This window comes from Neodiprion virginianus, chromosome 2 (genome assembly GCF_021901495.1).
Source record: "Neodiprion virginianus isolate iyNeoVirg1 chromosome 2, iyNeoVirg1.1, whole genome shotgun sequence".
NCBI classification, from domain to species: Eukaryota; Metazoa; Arthropoda; class Insecta; order Hymenoptera; family Diprionidae; genus Neodiprion; species Neodiprion virginianus.
In genome coordinates, this window is record NC_060878.1 from 12,394,817 (window position 1) to 12,409,819 (window position 15,003).

General features: G+C 36.9%; 2 protein-coding genes across 2 annotated transcripts; both read right to left on the minus strand.

Moving 5' to 3' along the window:
* Positions 1–8,208: 8,208 nt before the first annotated feature.
* On the minus strand, positions 8,209–10,966 carry LOC124297954 (matrix metalloproteinase-9-like). The gene is made up of 6 exons (XM_046749420.1): positions 10,553–10,966; positions 10,382–10,478; positions 9,521–9,669; positions 8,994–9,305; positions 8,567–8,713; positions 8,209–8,351 (listed from the first exon to the last, which is right to left on the minus strand). Exons 1-6 carry the CDS (start codon positions 10,664–10,666, stop codon positions 8,319–8,321), a joined length of 852 nt encoding a protein of 283 aa, XP_046605376.1. The 5' UTR covers positions 10,667–10,966; the 3' UTR covers positions 8,209–8,318.
* An 834-nt stretch (positions 10,967–11,800) lies between these two features.
* LOC124297955 (72 kDa type IV collagenase-like) lies at positions 11,801–14,962 on the minus strand. The gene is made up of 6 exons (XM_046749421.1): positions 14,549–14,962; positions 14,378–14,474; positions 13,518–13,666; positions 12,991–13,302; positions 12,568–12,714; positions 11,801–12,352 (listed from the first exon to the last, which is right to left on the minus strand). Exons 1-6 carry the CDS (start codon positions 14,660–14,662, stop codon positions 12,320–12,322), a joined length of 852 nt encoding a protein of 283 aa, XP_046605377.1. The 5' UTR covers positions 14,663–14,962; the 3' UTR covers positions 11,801–12,319.
* Positions 14,963–15,003: the final 41 nt, after the last annotated feature.

Below are 15,003 nucleotides of genomic sequence, written 5' to 3' on the forward strand. Positions count from 1 at the left end.
TCCCTCGCGATATTGCCGCAAAGCCACAATACCGCGATTGGATTATTTCTTTATTACATACGGAGTAGTCATAATACGTGTCACCGGAGGAAGGCGATGAAATATCAACTGTGATCAAAAACCCCGCGAGTCTATTGACCATGGGTGAATCACAACAATTCAACCACATCCCATGCCTGGGAATGCCTTTTGTTTTGGCCGACAATTTTTGTATACGATATTATATGGTATATTTATCGCACATACATGGATGGGTACATGTTACGGGTATAGTAAGCAGCGTATGCATCGTTTTGGAGTGCAACTCACTCTCTCGATGAATACTTCACTTTTTCTCTGTATAAGGATAATCGGAATCGTAAGACAATGAAATGACTAACACTAAATTTTTGCAACCTTTCTCCGTTCGGCACGCGTCGAATCTAGAAAACGATCGAACAATTTAACCGAGTATTTAAAAACATTCCAAAAATATTGTCGAAAAACGCAATTTAGCGCAGGGTGCCAGCTAATTATAAACCTCTACTTTTTTAACCTATAAATTTTTATCTTCGTCGATTCAATCCAACGAATAAGGAAAGTGTGATCACTTGCACGAAATTTTCTATCCATATTCGGGTAATTTGGCTAAAACCAAGGCTAAGATGATCAGCTGATCACTCAGTTTGCTGCCATTTTGCTTTGCATACTTTTAATTCTACAAGGCTCGATTTACATCCGTTTTTCATCAATCAACCGGCCGATTCTTTGATTTCGAGATTACAAAAATTGTACACTATGGTTTGAAATTCGGTGATAACAAAACGACCGTCGTAACGAACGTTTACATGTGTATTACCAGTCCTCCTTAACAAATACGTCGGTGACTATGAATTTTCTCCGCCAATTCACGGTCGACAAGTTTCTCGATGAATTCTCTTTTCAGTAGCCCGAATTGTATCGCGGAATGAATCTGGCAACGCGTAGAAGAATGAGAAGAAAAGATGACAAGACTTTAATTTTAAATTAAATTATATCAATACAAGAGATCGCGCTAAGCACATTTGCGTTTCTGTCGAAATACTCAAATTCAGAAGACGCCATTTCGTGTCTCGTACCTAATTACATCACATTTTGATTTGATGAAAGGTAAATAAATATTTTTACCTGAAGTTGAAAAATATTTTTAATGAAACTATAGATCATCAAAAAACTTTTCTGCCATTAAGACTACATACTGAAATTTATCAAATTTTGGTGTCATATGCACTGTTTAAAAGAAAAATACGAAATATTCGATTAATTTATTCATTCTTACCGATTCAATCGAGTCTTATTCGATTATTTTTTCTGGACTCGATTAATCGATGCAGCGATTATTTTTAGAAGCGCGGGGTATTGATAGTTGACAAATTTTTGATCTAATCCTCGAATATTACGTCGGCCAAGAGAATTTTCGACATCTCGGTCTTACCAATGAATTGAGTATTTGAATGAAATTTTTTTATTTCACATTCTTGTAGATTGGAAAAAAATATTTTGGACATATTATTTATTTTTTCGATCGAATCGAAATTGCCACTAATATAACAGATTGTAAACTATAACATTGTGACGTCACCCGTGTTAAGATATATCTATATATATTAAAATCAGTGAAATTCAATCACCTATGACATGAAAAATTATCATTTTTATCGAAAAACAAAAATTACGTCCTCATTATTTTTGCTTGCACTGCATTATGCACCCCTAAGAATGGAAAAAAACAATTTCACTCAAATACTCAATTGGTGAAATGATTGTCGATTACCCGACGCCACGGATTTTTTGAATCATTATAATACAAAATCCCTCTACATATTATCTACGGTATTTCCCATAGATATTTTCGCAAAAATATTTATTGGTAATCATATTCCCCGAAACTGAAACAGTGGAATATTTTGAAACGGACGATGACCGCGTGCTGTGAATCCTTTAACTACAAGGTCTTGAATTGCATTGTACGTACATACATATTATTTTTCGCCGAGCATCAGTGAGCGGATATTTTGACGGATATCACGTATCCACTCGTTTTAATCGCCGATGAGAAGAATTCGGCGTAATCGCGAATGGCAAGGATATATTAGGCGAACGTGCAGCGTGTTTCGTGAATTCTCGCATCGACGATAAACGGTTGGAATGCAGACTTTACATTGAAATTCGAAATCCGTAGGAATCGGGTGAATTTAAATTTACCTATACGCATTGCAATTGTTCGGGAACGTTTTTTGGGGTCAATATTTGTTGACCTCGGATTGTGTGCTTTTTTTTTTTTTTTTTTTTTTTATCAAGGGGGTGGGAGCAAAAATAGTTTTGTTTTACTGGGAAGATGAGCGTAGCGTTTACGATTTACTACGAACCGGTAAAATTCGATTTTTCCTAAGCTGAATCTCGTCTTCTGACGAAACAATGGGATTTGTTAAAACACAACAAAGCACATGCATTATGCATTATTTTACGGATAATTCACAGGGGAATTATTTGCGATGAGGCACAATAGGAATTTTTGTCTATGTAAACTGCGAGTGTCGTCAATTTCCTCCAAGAAGTACGTCACTTTTTTGATTATGCGCGACGATGCCGAAAAACAGTAAATGAATCATTCTTACTTGCGAACGGAACAAATTTACTAACCTGTACAAACGAAGTTCATAATATTAACAGCTAGCAACTGCTCTAAGACAGTCAGGGCAATATGGCGTTACACTTGTCGATCAGCTGATCGTTTAAGCGTCAATTTTACTTAAATTGCACGAAGGTAAACGGGTAGAAAACTCCGTGAAAGAGGTTGCACTTTCCTTCTGAAATTTCGTCATCGAGATTGTTCATTTGGGGGTAAATAAAAACAGCAGTTGTTTGTGATGTTTATCAAAATTACGTCAACCGCCAGAGTTCTAGATATAAAATTTTGATTTCTTCCACCTAACTAATACAAGAAAGAATAGTTTTATTAAATGTAGTTTGTTTCTGTATAGAAACAAGAACGATTTTTCGGATTGTATGAAAAGTTACCTATCTTCCGAGACATTTATTGTAAATGACAATTAAACAAACTACAGGTTCGCATTTAAATTTTTGAAAAGAGACTTAAATGCGGAATTGAAGTATGTTTATTTGTTACTTACAATAAACTTTCTAGAAAATAGGTAATTTTGTTAAAATCACGTAGCTTCTCACTTTTGTTCTACTCAAATTTCATACTTCGTACTTTAATAAATTTGTCACACACATAAAAAAATGCACCAGCATAATGTTTACGATTTCTCGATGACATTTTAACCTTTTTGCGACTTGTACAAGACACTTAATTGTTATTTTTTACTCAAGCGCCATTCGGAGATACCGCGCAAAGGAAACAATACCTCTCCTTTTTGCACGGTGTGGTCAAATACACCAAAATTATTGAATGTTCTTATAATAACTCAAAAATCTATATTAATATTATAACTACTACCAAAGCAAACTTTAAACGGGATATAGGAATTTTTCCTTCTTTCTTCGGTGCATAATGAATATAAAAATCATGAAATAAGCCCAAGTTATGTAATATATCATGTGGTGAATTTTGTCCGTGTTAATTTCTCGTGTCTGTAGAGCACGTGTCAGTTTTTATCCAAATATGGCAGTGATAGCCACCGATATACCTGATTTTTTGATACATTGCACTTCAATATTGGATAATCGTTTGTGAATAAACAGCATTGTAATAAGTTTCATAACTGCATGAATTACAATAACATCGGTGCAAACGATAAGTCATGTTGAATTTGGGACGGGTTCGAAATGTAGTCGTCAGAGTTTGAACGCGCGTAAAAACACATGTAACCGCTGCCGCGTCTCTGCGGATAATTATAACTAATTTGATAAGAGCAGAACTTGACTGAATGATTCACAAATGAAACTTCTAGGTAAAAGGCGACAGTAACGGAGAATCGCGCGGGAGTCACACAGTTGAGTCACTTCGCCTCAGGCTGTATGTCGGTTGAAACTTTTTTGTGTACTCTTCTCATTCCTTATTCGATTTTATTCAATAACTTCCGCTTGCACGCCCAGTAGTCCGTTTCATGGTTAGAACACATCTTTACCAGATGTGAACTAATTTCCAAATCCAGAATCTCCAACGATGTAAAATACAGTTTTATTTATCAGAGCTAAGAGTCAATCATCTGACACAATATGCGTCAACTTGAGGAGAATATTTCATATATACGCATACTTGTACACAGGGTAAGAAAACGCAAGCCATAAGGCAAGATGTAAACTTCCGTCGCTGACGAACGATCATACTCAGTCATTTACAGTATACAATCAGATCGTAGAAACCTCATTAGTTTTCCTGTTTTATTGAATCAGAACGGGAAACAGCCAAACGAGGGGAATTGACATATTGTAACAGATAATGGAACACGGTCAAGTAACCGCGATGGATAATTATCAATCTCGTATAAGTACCAAATGAGATCTTTCACCCTAACTAAAGTTTTTTTATGATGGGAAACCTTTCCGCAGATGTGAGATAATCGATCGGAGACTGAATAAATAATATTTGAGCAGATTTAGGAACGCGTAGTCAATCGGGTGTGAATCGAAACGAGTTGCGACATCTTCTAATCAACCGCTTTCCAACTCCCGATGTTGACACAGCGACTCACGATGAGACAATTCTTGTTTCCATTCCGCGCCTGTGTCCGCTGTGTTCGGACCTCTATTTCACGCTCCGCTTCCGAGTTTCTTCGATCTTTATTCACCTTGCGTTGGCGTGAAGCTGGTGGGATTGGGATTCGATCCACGATGATATCTGGATCCAGATCGAGTTGCCTTGGTCCGGAAGGACGCGGCTCGTTCCTCTTCCCGGATGAGCACCGCACAGCCTACTTGATTTTGTCCTCCGTAAGAATGACATTAGTCCTCGTAAAAATGCGATGATTGCCAAGTATCGAAATAAATCGCTGCTGACCATACAAATTACCTCTACGACGAATTCCATTTCATTTTGTCTTACAATCAGTTCCGCTAGCAGCACCATTACAAACGGAGAAAAAAGTCCGACGAGAAAATACGAGTATGACCGGTACTTGTTTAAATGGAAAAAATTGATTTTTAACGCATATTTAATTTTTTTATCTATTCAATCTAACATTAAAAGAAAAGTGTAACAGCTTGAACGCAGTTTTTCATCTTTTTATACCTGTCCAATCTGGCCAAAACCGAAGCTGAACCGATTGACTGATCCAATAATCGACGTGATGCTGGCTACATATATTGTTATTCGTTCAAATAAGTGTTGAACAAAACGGAATAATACGTTTTCGGATCTTTTATGGAGATAAAAACGAAAATTGTATTTTGGAATGAAATATTGCTATAACACGGGATTTTAGCACAAGGATTATGTTGTATCGATGTATTTTGAAGTGAAATAAATGATACTCAGGATTGAATTGGGACACTTGTTCGAGTACGTAACGCTGTGCCAACGTCAGTCAAATCCGTTAAATATTAATTGTTTTGAATAAATACCGATAAGTAGTTGCATCAGAGCCAAGGTTGGTTACCAACGCCGAACCAACATTAGGACACAATGTGGTTGAATATTGGCTGGATGGACTCCGATTGCAAGTTGATCCAGAAACGGTTCGAATGTCAAGCTTCGATTGGCCACAACTGAAGCCAATGGAATTCTGGATGTGAGCGTTTTTTTGGCAACATGGTATCGTGTTGGAGAGCCAATTAATCCAACGTTTTAGATCAATTTGGGAAATAACAAGGCTCAGACTGCACCGTTTAGATTGTCGGACCTTCATTTCAACACGTTGATTCGATATCGAGTTAAATGTGAGGTGCAAAATCTGCATTTTTATTAATAAATAGGATATTCGAAAAAAGAAAATATTCCATACAGGATTCTTCGGTAAAACAGGAAGGTCTGACAGGCCTTAATTCTGACTTGGGTCATCACCCTGTGCCGTCTTCTCACCCGATTTCTACCCTCGGTGGAAAAGTAGTCTGTGACTTGTGCATAGGCGAATGAAAGAATTGTCGAAAGACGAGAGCAGCCGTTTGTCGGATTGAAATTCGGTTGATACGCCTTAGATGCAACTGGGAGACGTAGAAAGGCGGGTATAATGTGCTCACCCATTGCAAGAATGAATAATGCAAGCGATTTCCCGGCAGAGACAAGGTCAAAACGTGGTTGTTGCAAATGCTGAAATCTAGTCGGAAAGATCGTTTGTCGAAAGAGTGTTTTTTTTTTTTTTAATGTGGTCACAAGTTTCCCACTTGAGTTGTTCGAAACCGTACAATCGATTATAACATAATAGCGCCAAAACTGCAATGAAACCAATGCCAATTTCAACTTCAGTGCAATTTAGTCGGCTTGCGAATTCCGATGACGCATCAACTCTCCGCTAAATTTCGCTAGTGATATGCAGCAAATCATTCGAAACCGGTTGCCGTCTTTTTATCCTTCTATCTCTTCACGTTGCAGTGCATTGTCTTAAGAGCGCGTTAACCAGCCGGCAAGACGCTTCCATGAATAATTCAAATTCCGAAAACTCTACAACATCAAAATAAATGTGTATACTGTATATACACATTTATTATATACAAGTTTGTCAACTCTCTTCACGGATTTTCCTTGCCAGCGATGTGGTGTTTTAACATTTCCCAAATTGCCGATGAATGAATTCTAGATTTATCGATAATTACTCATGGCCTTGGATTTGGTTCGTTGTACTTTTGAACAGTGCAACGTCTCCAATTAGCTCATAAAAAACTTTTCTAGACCTTTTCTACTTGGTAGGGATAATTTACAATTCATGTTTCAGAGAGTTAATTCCTTAAAGTGCCTACACTATTTACCAAAGAAAACAGTAAAACAATCATCCTGATTACTAAAAAGTAACTTTTTCGTTCAAAAATTTATTTATAATGGTTCAACGTTCCATGCCGCCTACACATATGCAACCGGCTGATCAGTTTGGTTTTAGCAGCTTGCGAAAATGTTGTGCGGCGGCGCCACTGATTAATCTAAGGAATGGCGTCTTTTGGTAACAATTCCAAGTACTATTTTACCCGTATTAAATTATACTAGTATTGAACGTTCGTACGAGATTTAGACAGATTCTGACACTTTCAATATCCATAGGAATTTTACGACCCACGGCGTTGGATGAGCACCCTTTAGAATTGCCGGCCGTCCGCCGTAGACTCTTTTTTGTTTCTTGCTCGGCCGTAAACGCGCGGCTGGTAGTGCAAACGGTGCTCATCTAACACGGTGGGTCGTACAATTCCTAAGGATATCGAACGTGTCAGAATCTAAGTCTCTGTACTTACTCGCTGGTATATACAATCGTGCTAATTGTGTAATTCACATGGAATGCCCACTAAATTAAGAGTATTTCTTGTTCGTGTGACAGCGCTCGATAAAGAAAACATCTGCATTACTCACAGCCTTCAGCCGGTAACGGTGTATTTTTTGTGCATAATATGAATTATACATACCATAGATGGTTATATTCGAATTAAGCGGTTTTTGTAACGGAAATAAAATTCAAGCCAAGTGCTGGAACACAGAACTTATTAGAAACGGTAAATCGAATATGGTTTATGATGAAATTTGCAGCTGTTCATGTCTGTCATATTGAATTGCATGAATTTTTCACATTTACTAGTATTCGGTATACTTTTTTACGCACGTAATTCAATAAGAATCCAGTAAAATTAATAATTCAACTTTGCATTATGTGTCGCCTCAGCTATATTGAATGATGCAATTCTAAGGTTTGCAGCAACGATGTAACGACTTTTGAATTGCCTCAGGCTGCTGACCTTTTGAAATTTTGACTGAACCCTCCTAGTCGTTCTGCGCATTCCTGAAAGAGTCATTCTATTATATTTAAATTGGGTGAGGGCGCGACAGCTGCCCCCCTTCCAATATTCCTTTTTTTCCATTTCGTACGAAGGTATTTTGCGATCAGTCTGCTTCGCACACCTACGTGTCTACGTCTCGTCAGAGAAAGTACAAAGACCACAGGACCGCGTTAAGAATGCCAAAGAAAGGAAATAAAATCGGTTGGTTATGCGTTACGCCCGCAGGGCTGGGCAAGAAAAGAGAAAAGAAGAAGAAGGAGAAGGAGACGAAGACGAAGGGTAAATCAATATGAATGCATGAATAAGTCAATGAATAAAACGAGACCGCAACGATACTTCCAGCCACACCTGTGGATCAGATCAAGGAGAAAAGGTCGACGGGATTTTTTCACGACAGGTTATTGCCGCCTTGCGATTGGTCATCGTAATAACAGCAAATGTTTGTTTATCACCTGGAGAGATTATTGTCAGAAGAGCTTTTGTTTATTGGACTAATTTGGGATTATGCAAGTTTAAAACATTCTTATTATACGAATTTGGATATTTTTTATTTGCACAAGCCAATGGCAGTTTGCTATGTGAAAAAATCACTTAATTTTCTGTTTCAAAAGAGTTATCTGCTCTTTGTCGATGGAGACGCGAATTCATTTTGACTAGTTTAACTTACATGAATTTTATTGGTTTCAGACATTGTTTTATTCGATGCTGGTGGTGGAGACTCTGTAGTAACTGAAAAAAGGATTCCTTCTCTATGTGAAGCGTCCTGATCCTTCGTGCTATTTTTTGTACCTTCAGTTTTTGTTCCGTAGATTTTCTATGCGAAAAATAATATCCTGTTATTTTTCACGCATTCTATAGCTAATTGTAAAAATATCGGTGATCATCTATATTAGTTACGTACGTATTTTCTTTTTTATATGTATACATATAGATATAGATTTCAAATCTAAGCTACCTCAAATCGAGCTTAATAGGCCAAAACGTCGCTATAAAAGAAATGTTACAGCTGACCTGATTTTCTTACACAATCCAAAGTATCTAACTACAAATGTCTTTAATGAGACTTTTCAACTTTTTTTATAATAGTGACTCACTTGTATCCCAGTAATGTCATCATTGTCCAACTGGTAATTAGGAGAATATCTCCTGACGACCGGCCACATGGCAGCGGTCTGAAAGTTGCTGTGATCAAGACCGAGGGAATGACCGAACTCATGCACTGCTGTCTGAAAGAGATCGAGACCGGAGTTGTTTCTGATAGTCCAATTTTGAGACAGGTCGAAATGGGCATCCCCAGTGAGTACACTCGCCGGGAAAAAAGCGTGCGCCGTCATATCCAACGTTCCTTTGAACGGTTTGCAGTTGGATCCGTGATCTCCGCGGTGGAAGCTGATGTCGATGTCGACCTAAATCGCGATAAAATGATAGTCATTGCCCGATATTAGAGTTTAGATTGAATGTCATAGTGCGAGCAATTGAATCTACTTGAAGTGGTGCAAATATGCCGATATGGTTTACAGTTTCAGCCTCGGTTTTGATTTGAAACAAAAAGTGAGGGAGTCAAAGAGGAAAAGAAAAATACCTGAGAGTGTTGATATTTTAGGATCTAAAGATTACTTACCTTTCCACTTCCTATTGCGAATTTCAGGTCTGTATAATTTGACCACACAGCAAATGCCCTGGCGATTTCATTATCAACATCCGTTTTATTCAGATTTTCGGGGTAATTGTTTATTCTGTATGTTAAATTTTTGTGCATCCATTTGGTCCCTGAGAAACATTGTATCGTGTGTTATTCGAGAGGTTTTTGTACCGGTCAATGTATTCTAAGGAAATATTGAATCTTCTTGCTTCAGTGACAATTTCAGCTAATCGAATCCCACACTTTCTTCTCATCCTGGGTGATAAAATAGCTTCACACTTTGAAAAATGTTTAGGATTATGATCGCGTTTGTCTTACCTCACTTGGAAAATTTCGGATTCGAGTTGTGCCATAATCTCATAGCGAATAAAAATAAGCTGCAACTATATTTACAGCTTTTCCATCAATGTTCCAATACTTCAATAATCACATAAGATTAGCGATTATAAACCCGGAAAATTGTCAAGTGAGTTCGCTGTGCAAGAGACGAAAATCGTCACTGTATAAAATTTCGTAGATATAATAGACTCCGATAGAAAATTCATAAAATACTATTGAAACGCAAAAATTTTTACAAAAATTTTTGCTGTTCTTATTTTAATGTGGTTTTCAGTCTTAATTTACCCGATTTATACTTCATTTCAACCAGGGGTATGAAATATGACTCATGAAATAATCAGTAAAACAGAAATTCTAATGACCCCTTAATCGCATACTTATGACTTTTTGATAAACGACCCTAGTTAGCAGGTTCGCGATTTATCAGTTATTTTCTCTGCGTATTTTTCACCTCGTGACGTAGTCGGTTGCGATAAAATTATAAAATTTGAGAAGTTGTACCTTGAAGAGTATATCTCTTCGATCTCCCTATGGATGTTCGAACTTTGTCGATGAAGATTGGAAAAATAGAAGACTTCAATGGCATCGTGTGGTTCGGCTGTAAATTCGAAGGAATATCGAGACCTTTGCAACTCTGTTAAAACCTTTCTGTTAGTTTTTCTGATTACTCACTTCTGCTTCATTTTCGAATACAACGGGTGCTGCGTAAGCGTTCAAAGCACAACCAATCAGAGCAAATATTCCAGCGCATCGCAACGAGCCTTGTGACCTTTTCATTCCCGGCATTATTTACAACGTCTGATTTCCTGGTGCAGAACTAAGACTGTACGAAGACGAACTGCCTCAGGTTAATGTTGTATCCGCGTTAACAACGAGTAATTTGGATATTTCAAACATTAATTATATTGAATGACCTTACTGTCACAGCAAAGCCGTTTTTTTTTTTATTCTCGAGTTAAATGTCGCACCAATTCTCTTTCAATTTTATTTTTTGCACTAGACACTGTGAGACATTTCGCTATAGAACTGTAGGCACGTATTTCCCTCGCAATAAAGAAATGTGCTTCTGCGAAAACTAAATTAGAAACAACGCAGGTTCACGTTGGATCCAGCTTTATAGATTCACCCCACCACGGCGTCTCCAGAATTATCTTCTCTTGCAGCATTCTACAAATTTCAATTATCCGTTGCGCTTGTCAAGTACACTAATATTCTGCGAAATATGCGTCAATGAAGGAGAGGAGAATACGGAAAAAATTTGTGCACAGGGTCATTGAAAAAGTCCATCCTTATCTAATTCTTTACCGTTTGTAGATTATCACTATAAAACAATATCCAGCGCATATCAAAATGCTTAATAAAACGGTTTTTTCCTCATCTTTGGGTCACCGAACATAACAGCAAAGGATTCGAGACGAAATTCATATGAATTTTACATATTTTTGTTTATAAAAATTATGTATTAACAAAATAAATAAATACAACATATTTTTTACGTTTAAGTTTGTTTGCGTTAGTTTCAAATTTAACAAACCCACGATCGAGCTTAAAAAAACGTTGAATCTCTGTAAAGTTGACGAAATTACACGTGGCTGAATACTACTAATTTCAGATGATCTTAACAATCTTATTATCCTGAAATGAGTTAACGATCATACTCGATGTAATTTAGTTTGAAACAGCATGGAGTTGAATCGAACGATCAGCCGATCCAGCTTTTTAGGTAAATTTATGAATTATCAAAGCACAGAACACATTGTACAAACCGTTAAAGTCTATATTTTGTGAGATCGAGTCGATGTCCAGCAAAATTAGCGGTAAAATTCGACATTCGTGATTAAATACGACAACCATTTATTAATTAGTATATTCAGCTCTAAAATGATGTTTCTTGAAATTTTTGTCGAATTTTTATATAAATTTTTTTCAATACTAATATAAATATTTTCATTTTTTTTTTTTAATTTTGTTTACTCACCCAATAACAGATGATACCTATTTATTCGCGAAAGCATCATATGAAAAATACTTTATATCATATTTCTCTGAAATACAACGACACATCAGTAAGTTGAAATGATCATTACTTGGAAATTATGCGTGATATCAATGCTTGTTGCTTTTCCGTTCAGACTTAAGAAACATGATACTAACTGGCAGTCTTATTTGCGCAAAAATGAGGCGAGTCGTTAGGGAGATAAGTTAATCGGATTGATACTTTAAAAAACACTCCGTGTAAGATATTGCGATATTTCGTTTTTTTTAATCGGTATGAAAATCAAGTATCAATCTCACAAATACGTAGTTTTTATACAAAATTAATGTAACTAAAATTTGATATATCTCGCAACGATACTTCCAGCCACACCTGTGGATCAGATCAAGGAGAAAAGGTCGACGGGATTTTTTCACGACAGGTTATTGCCGCCTTGCGATTGGTCATCGTAATAACAGCAAATGTTTGTTTATCACCTGGAGAGATTATTGTCAGAAGAGCTTTTGTTTATTGGACTAATTTGGGATTATGCAAGTTTAAAACATTCTTATTATACGAATTTGGATATTTTTTATTTGCACAAGCCAATGGCAGTTTGCTATGTGAAAAAATCACTTAATTTTCTGTTTCAAAAGAGTTATCTGCTCTTTGTCGATGGAGACGCGAATTCATTTTGACTAGTTTAACTTACATGAATTTTATTGGTTTCAGACATTGTTTTATTCGATGCTGGTGGTGGAGACTCTGTAGTAACTGAAAAAAGGATTCCTTCTCTATGTGAAGCGTCCTGATCCTTCGTGCTATTTTTTGTACCTTCAGTTTTTGTTCCGTAGATTTTCTGTGCGAAAAATAATATCCTGTTATTTTTCACGCATTCTATAGCTAATTGTAAAAATATCGGGGATCATCTATATTAGTTGCGTACGTATCTTCTTTTTTATATGTATATAGATATATATTTCAAATCTGAGCTACCTCAAATCGAGCTTAATAGGCCAAAACGTCGCTATAAAAGAAATGTTACAGCTGACCTGATTTTCTTACACAATCCAAAGTATCTAACTACAAATGTCTTTAATGAGACTTTTCAACTTTCTTTATAATAGTGACTCACTTGTATCCCAGTAATGTCATCATTGTCCAACTGGTAATTAGGAGAGTAACTCCTGATGATCGGCCACATGGCAGCGGTCTGAAAGTTGCTGTGATCAAGACCGAGGGAATGACCGAACTCATGCACTGCTGTCTGAAAGAGATCGATACCGGAGTTGTTTCTGATAGTCCAATTTCGAGACAGGTCGAAATGGGCATCCCCAGTGAATCGAGTCCCCGGGTAAAAAGCGTGCGCCGTCATTTGCGACGTTCCTCTGAACGGTTCGCAGTTGGATCCGTGATCTCCGCGGTGGAAGCTGATGTCGATGTCGACCTAAATCGCGATAAAATGATAGTCATTGCCCGATATTAGAGTTTAGATTGAATGTTATAGTGCGAGCAATTGAATCTACTTGAAGCGGTGCAAATATGCCGATATGGTTTATAGTTTCAGCCTCGGTTTTGATTTGAAACAAAAAGTGAGGGAGTCAAAGAGGAAAAGAAAAATACCTGAGAGTGTTGATATTTTAGGATCTAAAGATTACTTACCTTTCCACTTCCTATTGCAAATTTCAGGTCTGTATAATTTGACCACACAGCAAATGCCCTGGCGATTTCATTATCAACATCCGTTTTATTCAGATTTTCGGGGTAATTGTTTATTCTGTATGTTAAATTTTTGTGCATCCATTTGGTCCCTGAGAAACATTGTATCGTGTGTTATTCGAGAGATTTTTGTACCGGTCAATGTATTCTAAGGAAATATTGAATCTTCTTGCTTCAGTGACAATTTCAGCTAATCGAATCCCACACTTTCTTCTCATCCTGGGTGATAAAATAGCTTCACACTTTGAAAAATGTTTGGGATTATGATCGCGTTTGTCTTACCTCACTTGGAAAATTTCGGATTCGAGTTGTGCCATAATCTCATAGCGAATAAAAATAAGCTGCAACTATATTTACAGCTTTTCCATCAATGTTCCAATACTTCAATAATCACATAAGATTAGCGATTATAAACCCGGAAAATTGTCAAGTGAGTTCGCTGTGCAAGAGACGCAAATCGTCCCTGTATAAAATTTCGTAGATATAATAGACTCCGATAGAAAATTCATAAAATACTATTGAAACGCAAAAATTTTTACGAAAATTTTTGCTGTTTTATTTTAATGTGGGTTTCAGTCTTAATTAACGGGATTTATACTTCATTTCAACCAGGGGTATGAAATATGACTCATGAAATAATCAGTAAAACAGAAATTCTAATGACCCCTTAATCGCATACTTATGACTTTTTGATAAACGACCCTAGTTAGCAGGTTCGCGATTTATCAGTTATTTTCTCTGCGTATTTTTCACCTCGTGACGTAGTCGGTTGCGATAAAATTATAAAATTTGAGAAGTTGTACCTTGAAGAGTATATCTCTTCGATCTCCCTATGGATGTTCGAACTTTGTCGATGAAGATTGGAAAAATAGAAGACTTCAATGGCATCGTGTGGTTCGGCTGTAAATTCGAAGGAATATCGAGACCTTTGCAACTCTGTTAAAACCTTTCTGTTAGTTTTTCTGATTACTCACTTCTGCTTCATTTTCGAATACAACGGGTGCTGCGTAAGCGTTCAAAGCACAACCAATCAGAGCAAATATTCCAGCGCATCGCAACGAGCCTTGTGACCTTTTCATTCCCGGCATTATTTACAACGTCTGATTTCCTGGTGCAGAACTAAGACTGTACGAAGACGAACTGCCTCAGGTTAATGTTGTATCCGCGTTAACAACGAGTAATTTGGATATTTCAAACATTAATTATATTGAATGACCTTACTGTCACAGCAAAGCCGTTTTTTTTTTTATTCTCGAGTTAAATGTCGCACCAATTCTCTTTCAATTTTATTTTTTGCACTAGACACTGTGAGACATTTCGCTATAGAACTGTAGGCACGTATTTCCCTCGCAATAAAGAAATGTGCTTCTGCGAAAACTAAATTAGAAACAACGCAGGTTCACGTTGGATCCAGCTTTATAGATTCACC

Excerpts from the sequence above, each read along its gene's own strand:
- LOC124297954 (XM_046749420.1), bottom strand. The coding sequence starts at position 10,666 with ATGCCGGGAATGAAAAGGTCACAAGGCTCGTTGCGATGCGCTGGAATA. Across the intron at positions 9,670-10,381 it reads GAAGAGATATACTCTTCAAG|GGACCAAATGGATGCACAAA; the intron begins GTACAACTTCTC and ends AATGTTTCTCAG. Across the intron at positions 8,714-8,993 it reads ATGACATTACTGGGATACAA|AAAATCTACGGAACAAAAAC; the intron begins GTGAGTCACTAT and ends TTTTTCGCATAG.
- LOC124297955 (XM_046749421.1), bottom strand. The coding sequence starts at position 14,662 with ATGCCGGGAATGAAAAGGTCACAAGGCTCGTTGCGATGCGCTGGAATA. Across the intron at positions 13,303-13,517 it reads TTGCAATAGGAAGTGGAAAG|GTCGACATCGACATCAGCTT; the intron begins GTAAGTAATCTT and ends ATCGCGATTTAG. Across the intron at positions 12,353-12,567 it reads CTGAAACCAATAAAATTCAT|GTGATAAACAAACATTTGCT; the intron begins GTAAGTTAAACT and ends TAATCTCTCCAG.